The 16,687-nt window shown below is 37.2% G+C and overlaps 1 protein-coding gene across 1 annotated transcript in view; it reads left to right on the top strand.

Annotated features, from left to right (window-relative positions):
- Nucleotides 1–16,687, top strand: part of cttnbp2 (cortactin binding protein 2) — a 127,710-nt gene that overhangs the window by 90,756 nt on the left and 20,267 nt on the right. Inside the window, 4 exon segments of the mRNA XM_042495910.1 lie at nt 2,502–2,597; nt 6,818–6,897; nt 7,560–7,646; nt 10,053–10,152. Of these exon segments, the coding sequence (XP_042351844.1) occupies nt 2,502–2,597; nt 6,818–6,897; nt 7,560–7,646; nt 10,053–10,152 (363 nt within the window).

Genomic DNA, 16,687 nt, shown 5'->3' with positions numbered 1-16,687 from the left:
TGTGTGTGTGTGTTCATTTGATTCATGCAGTTTTATGGAGGCCCTTTGACAGCACTAAACGTTTGACAAAATGGGTATGAGACATAAAATAATGGAGAAGTTAAGGTATAGAAGTGAAAAGAGATGAACCAACCATTAATGCTCAATTTTACATCTATGGGCAATTTAGAGCCAACAGGTAACCAAGGTTTATGATGCTGTTTTGAAAATTTTGAGAAAAAAACCCCAAAAAAAACAAGTACATACGAAATGTACAGTGTCTAAAAGTTATCCATGTTTTCACTGTTCAACATGCAGTCTGTTTGCTGCTTGCTAACTTGTTTGGTATACGATGTAGTAGGCCAACTAAAAGAAGGTTCAATAGCGACTAGCTGAAAGGGGGCATATCGCTATCTACCATGGCGGGGTCAGACATACTTCTGTCAATAAATCAACTCTCCCCTGGTGCTTGTATACTGGGACAAAGACAGTAGTCCAATTAAATTCAAATTGAGCTATAACTGTAGCTCGACTTAACTGTGCATGTAAACATACTGAATGACAAAAGTCCCCTCATACTGTAAAACTCTGTGGACAGTAACATTAAGGTAATGAGAGGGACTGAGGATTCAGCCCGAGGCTCATTGACAGATGACTCCAACTCTCCACAGGTAACTCATAAAACTCTAAAAAGTGGGGATTTAATTCCCCTGACATGAAATACAGTATAGCTTTTGTAGAAGTCTCCATTTGTACCGAAAACTTACCAAACTACTGCTGAACTTTGGTTTCATCCCCAGGAGAAACTGTTCAGGGAAAAGTTTGATGTTTTCCTCAAAAATTGAACCTCCAACTTTATCAAAAATTACCTTCACATTAAACTTCTCTCTTTTTTTCTTCTTCTTTTTTTTTTTTTTTTTTTACAAAGAACTGCTGTACTGTAACAAGTAACTGCAGAGCAAAAGCAGCATAGGAGGAGCAGAGGGTGCTGATTTATACCTACTGGAACTAGTGGCGTAGAATCTAACTTATTTTCATTGATTAATCAATTAGCCTATAAAATGGCAGAATATCATGATTTCATGGCTGGCTTCAGCCTTTCTTTGTGGAGTTTGCATGGGGGTTTTCTCCAGTTTCCCCAACTCCTCCCACAACCCTGTGACATGCAAGTGTTTAAGGGGAACACGACCTAAATTAAGAATTATACTAGAACTTGAAAATGGGTGTAATTCCCCTTTAAGGTTTTAAACTTTCAATTAGTTGGGTTTTTTTTGCTGACCACAACTGCACGCAAACCCATTAGTGAGCTGTGGGGTTTATTTTTCTCTCTCTCTCTCTTATTCCCTTCTCTCTCACTCTCCTTTACACACGAAAGTAACCAATATATATATATATCTCAATATAGAATTTGCATATTGCAATTTTTTTTCTTCTTCTTGTGTACTACATACCCACTACTTTAAACTTGGCTGGAGGTATTATGTTTTTGAGTTGTATGTCCGTCCATCCATCCCCCCATCCAGCCCATTCTTGTGAAGGCGATATCTCAAGAACGCCATGAGGGAATTTCTTCAAATTTAGCACAAACATGGCCTTAAGTAGGTTTGTCAAATTTGGAACAAACATCCACCTGGACTTAAGAATGAGTAGAATCTGGTGCTTGAAGGTCAAAGGTCAACATCACAGTGACCTTATATAACATATTTTGGCCATAACTCAATAATTTATATGAATTTCACACAAATGTCAAATAGGATATAATGGTGAAGTTCCGGCATTTTATAGCCAAGAGGTGAACTGTGACATAACGTTCTGCAAAAACACATTTCTGGTCATGATCAGAAGGGAAAAGATTTTGTTAGGTACTGAACTGGTGTCTTTCAATGAAAATCAGAATGATGAAAAAATGATTATCCCCTGTAAAATCAAAAATCATATTGCAATTGCAATTTCAGTCCAAAAAAAACTGCAACAAGAAATTTTGTCAACATGATTCAGATCTATATTTTATCTATTTCAAATAGTAGAAAAAAGACCTCCTTTACTCTTCAGTTAAGACATTTTTCATTTCAATTGGTAAAACTCCTCATGATGCATCTTACACAGCCTAATGTGTGTTTGCTCTAATAAGACCCTGTGAGAGAATCAGTCCTGCTGTCTCTCCTGCTTTATATGTTAGAGCAGAGGAATATTCTGTGCATTAATGTTGCATCTCTGTAGCATTTCCTTTAGAAAAGTAGATTCCGTGCTTTACTTATTAATGTGGGTGTAGCAGCAAAAACACTTTAATGCTAGGTTAACAGGACACGCAGATAAATTTTACATTGTAGTGCATATAATTTATGCATATTTGACATTTAATGCATATACTGTATGCATACTATTTTGTATTTTTGTAGGTCAGTGGCATTCTTTCACATTTCATAATATTTGATATAGAGTTGTTGAACATATTTCCAGTGCGTGTGCGGTTATTTGTGTGATTGTGTCTCACTGGGTGTCTCCGTGCTTCTCTTTTCCAGGTGACACTGAGTGGTTGCCAAATCAGGAGCTGCCTTTATCCCCCTGGGACCTGGTCAGAAAGCCCCTCAGCCAGTGTATCACCATCCGCCTCAAAGGTACAAACCTTGCAACTTAGAGTTCATTCAGCAATCACTGAGCCAAAAACAAAAAAAAAAAAAACAGAATCAGAGCTCCCATCACTGATAACAAATGCCATTTGGTGGATGAAAGGGCCTTACAAATAAATTTGGATGCAATTGTAGCGTGGGCAGAGATGTACCAGGATGAGCCTGCTGAGTCACACGACATGAAGGAACATTTTAGCCAGAACATTTATCAAGAGTATTTTGACTCATTAATGATCAGGCTAAATCAAAATTAATACATGAATTACTATGACTACACAGTGACATAGAGCTGGTTTGTCAGGTCAGGGTATTAAGTTCTTAAGCTACAATCCACACACAGACTGACTTAAAGGGAAACTTTGCTGATCTTCATCCAGCTTTGTGTCATTGCAGTGTGAGTAGTGCGTGCACATGAATGCTGTGTGGCTTCCTTCCGTGTTGCCAGCGCCCAGAGCTCCCCCACTCTTTTGCCGACAGCAGTCCGGATGATGCAAAATGTTGTTGGCGGATGAGCGCAGAGCTTTGGGTGCTGGCAGCATGAAGGGGAGTGTTGTTCATTTGCATGTACTGCCCACGTTGTAACGATACAGAGCTAGTTAGCGATCTGCGAAGTTTGACTTTGATGGACAGTTTTATTTCACAAATGAAATAAAACAGTTGTCATGGATTTTCAAAGTCATCGTGCTGCATTCAAACAGAATTTCAACATGCATGTGCTGCATGTACTGTATATATACACACACATATATATAAGTGTATTTAAGCTGTCAAAAGAAATCTGAAGTGCATGCGAAACACACTGTTTGCTGCCCTTCCAGTACATGCAAACATAGTGACATATGATATGGAGGCACATTTGGGGCATTTTCGTGGCCACGAGGCACACCCAGTGAACAGGGCAGGACTGAGAGATCAGCCATGTTTGTTATAAGTGTAACTCACACTTTAAATCAGTCTGATGTTCCTGCATCATGGTGAAAACATGCCAGATTCCCCATGGTTTCCTAAATTTTAGTTTTAACCAGGCTACTGAAAACCAACATGAGTCCAGCTGCTACAGATTTCATCTTCTTTCTTCTGAATGAATGCAGGTCGGAGTCGAGTTACTTCTTGCCCATGTAAACAACCTAGGTTGATATTTAGACTGAATTGAGGAGGTGGAGTAGTTCAGGATTATCTGGAAATGATTCTGACACATTAAAATCTGAAAAAAGCATCAAAAGCACCCAGGGGATGCACTATTTTCTTGCTACATTATGATCAACAAATCTGTCTTGAAATGAACAAATGAAAACTCATTGTCAAAAAACAAACAAACTGATCACCATTGTTTTATCTTCTTGGCATCTATCTTGGGCAAATGAGATCCTATATTTATAGTCTCGGTCATGACAGGACAGACAGTGCCCTAGCTTTAACATAACTAGTGTCGCATAGCCAGACCTATCTCCACACTTAGTTATTATACTATAATGGCCATTGGTTGATGGCGCTTTACCATCTAGGGAACAGGCTGTGTTTAAAAAAAAACTTTACCTGGTGGCCAGCATGCTTTAACCATTTGTGCATTCGTCTTGTGCAAGGTGAGGATATCCACTATTGTTAATTGTCTTAGTGTGTGAAAGGAAATTTTCTCAGAAAGAAAGAGAAGATGCGTATTTCTCAAAATGTTCAACTATTATATTAAAAAAGTTTATTATTTAAATTTATATGGATTAAATCCAAATTTAAAAAATCTCTCACTACATTGCGTACATATCAACATCACTGGTATCAACTCAACTATAACAATCAAAGAGATGTTGAGTTAAAAGTTGTTTTTTCAACAACCTGCACGGCTGCAGTTTTTCCACAGATGTAGCTAGGCTGCTAGCTATGTGTGAGGAATCAGTGAACACACCAAAAACCTTTACAACTTCTACCTCTGATATTAATACAGTATGGTACACTGTTATATTTAAGTATGATCTGTAATATTATTTAATGTGTTTGGTAAGATTGGTACTGGAATGAAGAAGTGAGCAGTATTTCTATAAATGACAGAAATCCTTGTTTTTGTTTTAAAGACAACTGGGCGTAGAACAGGACTGCACACAGAACCAGAACGGTTCCTTTGACACCACCGTCAGTGATTATACATGAGTCACAGCAGCTGACGGTCTTGCACTACAGATATCAGTTTTGCTGCCTCTGTTCCTTAAATTGCTTTATCTAGTGTACTTCTCGTCTCAGTGAGTCAGGAAAAAAAGAAGAAGAATAGTCTGGCACCATGAAAATCAGGGTGAACTGCAGCTAAGTTCTCCATCTCTCTCTCCACCTCCTTCACTCTACAATCCATTTTCTCTTTTTCTGCCTCTCTCCGCGTCTTTCTCCATCTCTGCCTTCATCTCCTTTGTACTCATTTTTTCTCCGTCTTTCTGACCGTCTACCTTCAGAGGACGTCTCATTAAGTCAAGGGGGGTGGATGTGGGCGTGAAGTCCTGACTCAGAGGTTCATATCACCCTGCCTGTCCGTCCGTCCACCCACAGTCACTGTGATGGTATCGAGCCAGGAAATGTCCAGCTCTTCAGTTTTTACCCTCCGCTTATTTGTCTGCCTCATACTCACAGCATTTCTAGGCTTCAGTGGAAAGAAATCTGTCACTGAATGCTATAACATCTGTCTTAAAATAATGAAATACTTATTGAAATTTGATTGGGAGAAAGTATGCATAAAATTGTTGATATTTATTAATTATACACATAAAGCCAAAAGGTGCAGTACTCCCAGGTATTTATGGCCTCCAGCTCCAACTGGCATCAATGGGAACACAACCCCCAGGTGAACGCACTAATTTCAGCTCCTTAAGCAGCAAGATGCATCGATGCTCGGTCCAAAATTTTCACAGACCTCTGTCCATGCTGCTTTCTACTGGTTACCTGTTCCTTGGGCTGTCTTATGTCGAACTGATATACTAAAACAACCCATACACACAGGAAGGCATACTCATCTGCTTCAGAGCCGTGTACACAACTCTGCTCTATTGGCAATGGGAACGCAGTCTATAGCCTATTTTTAGCCGCTTTACCTGTGTTTAAAAAACCTGCATGCATGCGCTAATTTTGATGGGAAAGAGTTATAATCCGTTACTACCAAACCCTGTGTAATCTCAAATAACTGTCAGAATTTTGTCTCCATTTTCAGGTGTTGAAAAAATGACATTGTTCCTTTCAGAAAACTAGGAAATAACAGACCTGTAAAATAAAAACAATACCATTCAATTTAGTGAAATGTACTGCAGTAGCTAAGATGTGCTAAAATTGGGTGACAAATATGATAAAATGACTGCTTACATGAAAAGCTGACATGCATCAATGGTGGTAAATAGAACAGAGTAGCATCCTCTGACAAGTTGATGCGCATCAAACATGCAATGACATATTTCAAGGTGCTGTAAGCATGTCCTCTTACATAGAAAGTAATAGATGCTTTGACATAAGTTTTTCATGTTTCTGGAATCATTTGGAAATAATTTTTAATATCTGCAAAGAAGGAATAAGACATTAAAAGATCAACTGGAATAAAGAAATATGGACTCAGTCCCCCTCTGGTATCAGGCAATTATAGTACTTGATATTTGCAACCAACATAATTTGCATTTGAAGCAAGTGAACACATCATATTGTCATATTTTATTACGTGGAAGGCTTGCAATTAGATTTTGAGTCCGTAGTAGCTTAATCAACATCTCAAGCTTGATGTTTACAAGTGTATGCAACATAATTAAGAAAGCTTTTAAAATTAATGTTCAGAAATGATTCTGTGACGATCTGAAAGAATGTTTAATGAGGAAGGATGAGTGTGTGTTTTTGATTTCCTCAGGAAGCAGACTAAAACCTCTCAGAGCTGTAACATATCCCCCTCACTGATCAACAGCATTAAGAGCTATTAAACGAGTGAATGACCACTCTGACCACTATTTCTCTTCTAATTAACTGACAGCAGTGCTCATAATATCAAGCTGAAAAGCACCTGAGGACAATCAGCTGTTGAATGTTGTGTGCATTGCACCTGTGGCATTTAAGTTTCGGGGACAAGGGCACCTTGAGGTTTGCAGCTGTGTGATGTAACCATGGAGCTTGCAGTTGTCGGCTGCTGACACTGAGCATGTAAACCAGAGCGGATTTGAGGATTTATTGTGTGAATTTTGTGTGTGTGTTTTTGACAGGTCTGTCTGAGTCGTGTCTTGATGAGTTGGCTCTGGAATACCTCTTCCCCCTGCCGCTGCTACACAACTATGTCCGCCTGGTATGCAAACACACATACACATACATACACATACACAAACACTCATGCAAACACACACACAAAGGACTGCGAGGGATTTAGGGATTAGATGAGTAAGACGTCGAAAAATAGGGAGGAAGCTAGAAGTATGCAGCACGAGAATGGTGAAGAGAGGCAGAGGAGGGAGAGATGATATGATGGATAGATGAAAGGAAATGAAGAAAGAGGATTTAAGTGCAGCTGCAGCTACAGTGCCCCCTGCTGGCTGTAGCCATGTAAGGAGCTGAAGAGAATAAAAATCATTTTATCATTCATCATCATACATTTTTCAAACGCAATAAAGCAATGATGGAAAATGCAGATGAAAGAAACATCAATGACACACACAGACTGTCAAACTGAAGCATCTTAGGCTGAGATTTTATCCAGCAGCATCTGCAAATGTTTTAAATCTCACTCTGATTTATAGAAGTTTTTTGACAGTAAGATGCTGCTTTAATGCAGAGTGACTTTAGTCTGACAGTGAAATATGTTCCACAACTTAGGTCATTGCTGTAGCATGCAGCTGAGTTAAGGAAGTTTTGGCTGCAGCCATTGTATTACATATTTCATTATTATGCCATGTTTGTGTATCAGTTCATTGATAGACTTATTCATCCACCTGTTTCTCTCTCTGTGTTCAGGTGGAACAGTATGGGAACCTCATTTTTCATGGGCTGGAGGGCAGCTGTCAGGAGTACATTGCCAATCTGGTTGCTCACTGCATCAAGGTACGTTTACCAGTTCATGAAAAGCAATCCAAATGCAAATAAGACAAAAATCCATGTCAATTAAGTCTTTGTTGATGCAGCTAACAATACAGTTTAATCTGAAACCTTTCTTAAACCATACAGTGGGTTTATGCTCTTTTCTGCAGCTCCAATAGAGAAATAAAATAAAACATCAAAGTTGATTTACTTCATCTATTTATTTGGTAGAGATAATTCATTTGGCATTTGTACATTTGAATAAAATGCTACTGATGCATTATGCTATTTATGACTTGTAAAACAAATTTGCATTCCCTTTCCCTGGTTAGGTTTATAAGGGATAAAACACTGAATACGACACCCTCATACAAGCATAGAGACAAACATAAAACATAGTCAATGACAGCTCAAGTTTAATTGATCATATACAGTATATCTAGTAAGTAGACTCTGAACTTTTGGAGAAAGAATAGGAAAGATGTTATCAGTGTACCTAGTAGGGGTGTAACAAAATTCACGCTACATTTTAGACGAGAATGCCAGAAAAATGTACTTATTGAATTATTCTTAATGTTATTTAAATTCATTTATATAATAAAACTAACATCATAAAATACGATCTAGTAATAATAGAGTAGTGACAGTGATAGTGTAGCAGTGATGTGTAGAAGTAGTAGTTGTGATAATATAGTAATGATAGTGTGGTAGTAGTAGGAGTAGACGTATTAGTGACAGTGTAATTTTGTTAAATATTATCTTTTTAAAGCATAGGTAATAGTTTTATATCTAAAACTACCACTAGCAGTGAATACTGTATAGTGAAAGTGTAGTAGTAGTAATGATAGTGTGGTGGTAGTCAGAGTGTACTAGTGACAGTAGTACTGATTTGGTGTTATTGTAATTCATCTGTTTATTATAATGAACATCATATAGTGTAATCTAATAATGATAGAGAGGTATAAAGTATGACCTTTTTGGGATTTTAACAACATTGGAGCTGGGTTGGTTTTTTTAAAAAATACATTTATTTTGTTAAAATGTATTAAAACTAGCATTATTATTGTACAAATCAGGAATTATATCTGGCTGAAATAGGAGGCTGGTAAAAGAATATAGTAATTGGGCTCAAATACAATGTATTTCCAAGTGTAATAGTGTAATGTATAACATATCGTTTAGTTTTTAATGCGTACCGAATCTCATACCAAACTGTTCAATACAATTATGTGTGTTGTTTCAACCACGTTCCCAAAATAGCTATTATGGGCTTCCAGTTTAAAAGCCATTGAGCAAATACCAATGACATAGCAATGAGTGGTGTGATCATCTGGTCAGGTCAAGTAAGGGTTCTTGTTAAAGTCTGAGTGAAGGAGAGACCTGTTGTAAAACTCTGCTTAAAAACGATTTCTCTTCAAAGGAAAATCATTTATGGCCCAACCAGACCACTCAGAGAGAGGCGAGAGCGTGCACTTTTTTCATTTCAGAAGTTTCTGCGATTAAACAGTTTTGGAAACCATCACTGTTTCCCACTTTTTAAAAAGAAGTTCAATTTTGCTGTATTGCACAGTGTGATGCAATAGAGCAGAAATTGGATGCAAATAGCAAACCACTACAATATCTCACCACAACATGATGAAACTTACTGCAGGCCTGCCACTGGTCCAGTCCTGCTGCAGGTCAGGGATGACTCATACAGTAGAATTGATAAATCAACAGCGATTTTCATTTTTATAACTGGGCCATCCCGCTTTGCTGTAACTATATAAGCAAATTTCATTTTTTTTATGTGTTCATAACACTGTTGGAATCGCTGCAGTGTTCAGTGAAGTGTCAATTGGGTCTCAGTGGCACAGAGAGCTGAAATGAGTAGATAAAGAACATTTGTTAGGAGAAAAGGAATGCATTTTAAAATGTTTCAAGGTTGTGATGAAGGTTTTAGATTATATTTTGGGCTTTTGCCTTTATGAGATTGGGCAGTTTATGAGTGAAAAGGAGAGAGAGAGGGGTTGACATGACTTATGATAAAAATTTAAATGTATAAAATTAAACAGGTTTCGTTAACACCAACCTATTTGAAAAGACATGTCTTTTTTTCCTCTTATCTGTTTATGTCATCTGTTAATGTAGTTTTTCCACAGTTTAGTACTGTATACCTTCACATTTTCCATACATATCTATTTATGCCTGTGTATTATATCGATAAAAAAACATTTTAAAAATTCAAATAAATCCAGGATGGAAGAAAAATGCCACTCTGTGATAGCAGCAATGCACCTGGAAAAGCCCTCTCTGCTCATTCAAATTCTCCTCTTGCTGCATTTCTCTGTGCGCATAGTAGTAGTAGTAGTAGATTTCCTTTGTTTCCATGACAACGTGCTCACTCCTTACCTCTCACATCTTTTTGCCCCCCCCCCTTTCCTTAACCAGTCCAAGCAGGAGGCAGGGAGGCTCAGCTGTGACGTGGTGAGGGTGGAGGTGGAGGAGAGCCTGACGAAGGAGCAGCTGCTGGAGACTTTCATCAGCTGTGGTAGGGACATTTTTCAGATGGACATTTTTTAGATTGGAGGGGGGTTTTGCAGTGGACAAAGGATTGAATATAGTGAAATAGACCCCTGATGATTAAAATATGCATGCATTTCATGTCACGTTGGGGGGCCAGTAAAACGACGAGCAATACTATAACATATTATATAACATTTTTATGACATGAGTTGTGGATAGTTTTTCAGAAGACTGTCTTAAGTTAGCGCTAAACTTGGTGGTCTACACTGTCTAGACTTGCAAACTTGCAAGTCACTCAAGAAGAGCACTGGAGATGGCAAAGTCAGTTGCAAAGAGTTTATTGCAGTCTTCAGCAACACAACAATGCAATACAATGATCTTTTCAGTCATTTTTGACGTTTTTTGCCTTTTTCGACCGTTTTGTCCATGTGCTATACTATCACACATCTCTATGAGCTATAATAAGTGATTTTAAACTATTTTCTGGAAATGTCAAAATTTGAGATTATACAGTTTTCGGCAATTTTTTTACATGCAATATTGTGACATTTTTAGCTCATTTTTTTGATGTGCTATAATATGATACATCTGTAGAAGCTATTATGAGCAGTTTTCAGCCATTTTTGGGACATGGCAACATTGAGATTGTTCACCACACTATACTATGCATTTTTTGGTGATTTTTGCTATACATGCTATATCATGACTTTTGGGCTTTTTGGGGCCTTTTTTTCAACAAGATATGCTATGGCACCTCTTTACAAGGTATGAAATGTGGTTTTCAGACACTTTTGGGACAATTTTGAAATTTTTCGCCATACTATACTATGCTGTTTTTGGCCATTTTTTCCAAAATGCTATAATATGACTTTTTGGGCTTTTCTGGGCCCTTTTTTCAACATGCTATGTTATGGCGCGTCTCTACGAGCTATAATAAGTGGTTTTCAGACATTTTTGGGACAGGTCAAAATTTGAGATTTTTTGCCATACTATACTATGCGGTTTTTGGCCATTTTTTCAACCTGCTAAATTCTGACTTTTTGGGCTTTTCTGGACCCTTTTTTCAACATGCTATACTATGGCATGTCGCTGAGAGCTATAATACGTGTTTTTCAGACATTTTTTGGAGGGGTCAAAATTTGAGATTTTTCGCCTATGCAGGTTTTGGCCATTTTTTCAACATGCGATAAAATGACTTTTGGGGCTTTTCTGGGCCCATTTTTCAACATGCTATACTATGGCGCGTATCTACAACCTATAATGAGTGGTTTTTAGACATTGTTTGGACAGGTCAAAATTTGAGATTTTTTGCCAGACTATACTATGCAGTTTTTGGCCATTATTTCAACATGCTAAATTCTGACTTTTGGGGCTTTTCTGGGCCCTTTTTTCAACATGCTATGCTAAGGCGTGTCTCGACAAGCTATCATAAGTGGTTTTCAGACATTTTTGGGGCAGGTCCAAATTTGAGATTTTTCGCCATACTATACTATGTGGATTTTGGCCATTTTTTCAACATGCAAGAAAATGCCTTTTGGGGCTTTTCTGGGCCCTTTTTTCAACATGCTATACTATGGCGTGAATCTACAACCTATAATGAGTGGTTTTTAGACATTGTTTGGACAGGTCAAAATTTGAGATTTTTCGCCATACTATACTTAGGGGTTTTGGCCATTTTTTCAAAATGCTAAATTATGACTTTTTTGGCTTTTCTGGGCCCTTTTTTCAACATGCTATGCTAAAGCGTGTCTCGACAAGCTATCATAAGTGGTTTTCAGACATTTTTGGGGCAGGTCCAAATTTGAGATTTTTCGCCATACTATACTATGCGGTTTTTGGCCATTTTTTCAACATGCTAAATTATGACTTTAGGGGCTTTTCTGGGCCCTTTTTTCAACATGCTATACTATGGCGCGTATCTACAGCCTACAATAAGTGATTTTTAGACATTTTTTGGACATGGACAGGTCAAAATTTGAGATTTTTCGCCATACTATACTATGCGGTTTTTGCCATTTTTTCAACATGCTAAATTATGATGTTTTTGGCTTTTTGGGCCCTTTTTTCAACATGCTATATATGGCGCGTATCTACACAGCTATAATAAGTGGTTTTTAGACATTTTTTTGGACAGTGTCCAAATTTGAGATTTTCGCCATACTATACTATGCGGTTTTTTTGGCCATTTTTTCAACATGCTAAATTATGATGTTTTGGGCTTTTCTGGCCCTTTTTTCAACATGCTATACTATGGCGCGTATCTACAAGCCTATAATAAGTGGTTTTTAGACATTTTTTGGACAGTGTCAAAATTTGAGATTTTTCGCCATACTATACTATGCGGTTTTTGGCCATTTTTTCAACATGCTAAATTTGATGACTTTTTGGCTTTTCTGGGCCCTTTTTTTCAACATGCTATACTATGGCGCGTCTCTACAGCCTATAATAAGTGGTTTTTAGACATTTTTTGGACAGGTCAAAATTTGAGATTTTTCGCCATACTATACTATGCGTTTTTTGGCCATTTTTTTCAACATGCTAAATTATGACTTTTTGGGGCCTTTTTGGGCCCTTTTTTTCAACATGCTATACTATGGCGCGACTCTACAGCCTATAATAAGTGGTTTTTAGACATTTTTTGACAAGTGTCCAAATTTGAGATTTTTCGCCATACTATACTATGCGGTTTTTGGCCATTTTTTCAACATGCTAAATTATGATGACTTTTGGGCTTTTCTGGGCCCTTTTTTCAACATGCTATACTATGGCGCGTATCTACAGCTATAATAAGTGGTTTTCAGACATTTTTTGGACAGGTCAAAATTTGAGATTTTTCGCCATACTATACTATGCGGTTTTTGGCCATTTTTTCAACATGCTAAATTATGACTTTTGGGGCTTTTCTGGGCCCTTTTTTCACATGCTATACTATGGCGCGTATCTACAGCCTATAATAAGTGGTTTTTAGACATTTTTTGGACAGGTCCAAATTTGAGATTTTTCGCCATACTATACTATGGGTTTTTGGCCATTTTTTCAACATGCTAAATTATGACTTTTTTGGCTTTTTGGGCCCTTTTTTCAACATGCTATACTATGGCGCGTATCTACAGCTATAATAAGTGGTTTTTAGACATTTTTTGGACGGTCAAAATTTGAGATTTTTCGCCATACTATACTATGCGGTTTTTGGCCATTTTTTTCAACATGCTAAATTATGACTTTTGGGCTTTTTGGGCCCTTTTTTCAACATGCTATACTATGGCGCGTCTCTACAGCTATAATAAGTGGTTTTTAGACATTTTTTGGACAGGTCCAAATTGAGATTTTTCGCCATACTATACTATGCGGTTTTTGGCCATTTTTTCAACATGCTAAATTATGACTTTTGGGCTTTTTCTGGGCCCTTTTTTCAACATGCTATACTATGGCGCGTATCTCTACAGCTATAATAAGTGGTTTTTAGACATTTTTTGGACGTGTCAAAATTTGACATTTTTCGCCATACTATACTATGCGGTTTTTGGCCATTTTTTCAACATGCTAAATTATGACTTTTTGGGCTTTTTTTGGCCCTTTTTTCAACATGCTATACTATATGACGCGTATCTACAGCCTATAATAAGTGGTTTTTAGACATTTTTTGGACAGGTCCAAAATTTGAGATTTTCGCCATACTATACTATGCGGTTTTTGGCCATTTTTTCAACATGCTAAATTATGACTGTTTTTGGGCTTTTCTGGCCTTTTTTTCAACATGCTATACTATGGCGCGTATCTACAGCCTATAATAAGTGGTTTTTAGACATTTTTTGGACGGTCAAAATTTGAGATTTTTCGCCATACTATACTATGCGGTTTTTGGCCATTTTTTCAACATGCTAAATTATGATTTTTGGGCTTTTTTGGCCCTTTTTTCAACATGCTATACTATGGCGCGTCTCTACAGCTATATATAAAGTGGTTTTTAGACATTTTTTGACAGGTCCAAAATTTGAGATTTTTTCGCCATACTATACTATGCGGTTTTTGGCCATTTTTTCAACATGCTAAATTATGACTTTTGGGCTTTTCTGGGCCCTTTTTTTTCAACATGCTATGCTATACTATGGCGTATCTACAGCCTATAATAAGTGGTTTTTAGACATTTTTTTGGACAGGTCCAAATTTGAGATTTTTCGCCATACTATACTATGCGGTTTTTGGCCATTTTTTCAACATGCTAAATTATGACTTTTTGGGGCTTTTCTGGGCCCTTTTTTTTCAACATGCTATGCTATGGCGCGTATCTACAGCCTATAATAAGTGGTTTTTCAGACATTTTTTGGACAGGTCCAAATTTGAGATTTTTCGCCATACTATACTATGCGTTTTTTGGCCATTTTTTCAACATGCTAAATTATGACTTTTTTGGCTTTTCTGGGCCCTTTTTTCAACATGCTATACTATGACGCGTATCTACAGCCTATAATAAGTGGTTTTTAGACATTTTTTGGACAGGTCCAAATTTGAGATTTTTCGCCATACTATACTATGCGGTTTTTGGCCATTTTTTCAACATGCTAAATTATGACTTTTTGGCTTTTCTGGGCCCTTTTTTCAACATGCTATACTATGGCGCGTATCTACAGCCTATATAAGTGGTTTTTTAGACATTTTTTGGACAGTCCAAATTTGAGATTTTTCGCCATACTATACTATGCGTTTTTTTGGCCATTTTTTCAACATGCTAAATTATGACTTTTTGGGCTTTTTTGGGCCCTTTTTTCAACATGCTATACTATGGCGCGTATCTACAGCCTATAATAAGTGGTTTTTAGACATTTTTTGGACATGTCAAAATTTGAGATTTTTCGCCATACTATACTATGCGGTTTTTGGCCATTTTTTCAACATGCTAAATTATGACTTTTTGGCTTTTCTGGGCTTTTTTTCAACATGCTATACTATGGCGCGTATCTACAGCCTATAATAAGTGGTTTTAGACATTTTTTGGACAGGTCCAAAATTTGAGATTTTTCGCCATACTATACTATGCGGTTTTTGGCCATTTTTTCAACATGCTAAATTATGACTTTTGGGCTTTTCTGGGCCCTTTTTTCAACATGCTATACTATGGCGCGTATCTACAGCCTATAATAAGTGGTTTTTAGACATTTTTTGGACAGGTCCAAATTTGAGATTTTTCGCCATACTATACTATGCGTTTTTTGCCATTTTTTCAACATGCTAAATTATGATTTTTTGGCTTTTCTGGGCCCTTTTTTCAACATGCTATACTAATGGCGCGTATCTACAGCTATAATAAGTGGTTTTTAGACATTTTTTGGACAGGTCAAAATTTGAGATTTTTCGCCATACTATACTATGCGGTTTTTGGCCATTTTTTCAACATGCTAAATTATGACTTTTTGGGGCTTTTCTGGGCCCTTTTTTCAACATGCTATGCTATACTATGGCGCGTATCTACAGCCTATAATAAGTGGTTTTTAGACATTTTTTGGACAGGTCCAAATTTGAGATTTTTCGCCATACTATACTATGCGGTTTTTGGCCATTTTTTCAACATGCTAAATTATGACCTTTTTGGCTTTTCTGGGCCCTTTTTTCAACATGCTATACTATGGCGCGTATCTACAGCCTATATAATAAGTGGTTTTTAGACATTTTTTGGACAGGTCAAAATTTGAGATTTTTCGCCATACTATACTATGCGGTTTTTGGCCATTTTTTCAACATGCTAAATTATGACTTTTGGGCTTTTCTTGGCCCTTTTTTCAACATGCTATACTATGGCGCGTATCTACAGCCTATAATAAGTGGTTTTTAGACATTTTTTGGACAGGTCCAAATTTGAGATTTTTCGCCATACTATACTATGCGGTTTTTGGCCATTTTTTCAACATGCTAAATTATGACCTTTTTGGCTTTTCTGGGCCCTTTTTTCAACATGCTATACTATGGCGCGTATCTACAGCCTATAATAAGTGGTTTTAGACATTTTTTGGACAGGTCAAAATTTGAGATTTTTCGCCATACTATACTATGCGGTTTTTGGCCATTTTTTCAACATGCTAAATTATGACTTTTGGGGCTTTTCTGGGCCCTTTTTTCAACATGCTATACTATGGCGCGTATCTACAGCCTATAATAAGTGGTTTTTAGACATTTTTTGGACAGGTCCAAAATTTGAGATTTTTCGCCATACTATACTATGCGGTTTTTGGCCATTTTTTTCAACATGCTAAATTATGACTTTTTGGCTTTTCTGGGCCCTTTTTTCAACATGCTATGCTATGGCGCGTATCTACAGCCTATAATAAGTGGTTTTTAGACATTTTTTGGACAGGTCCAAATTTGAGATTTTTCGCCATACTATACTATGCGGTTTTTGGCCATTTTTTCAACATGCTAAATTATGACTTTTTGGGCCTTTTTCTGGGCCCTTTTTTCAACATGCTATACTATGGCGCGTATCTACAGCCTATAATAAGTGGTTTTTAGACATTTTTTGGACAGGTCCAAAATTTGAGATTTTTCGCCATACTATACTATGCGGT

The sequence above is a fragment of the Plectropomus leopardus genome, chromosome 11, assembly GCF_008729295.1.
Source record: "Plectropomus leopardus isolate mb chromosome 11, YSFRI_Pleo_2.0, whole genome shotgun sequence".
NCBI lineage: Eukaryota > Metazoa > Chordata > Actinopteri > Perciformes > Serranidae > Plectropomus > Plectropomus leopardus.
This window is presented reverse-complemented; position numbering and strand designations above follow the sequence as displayed.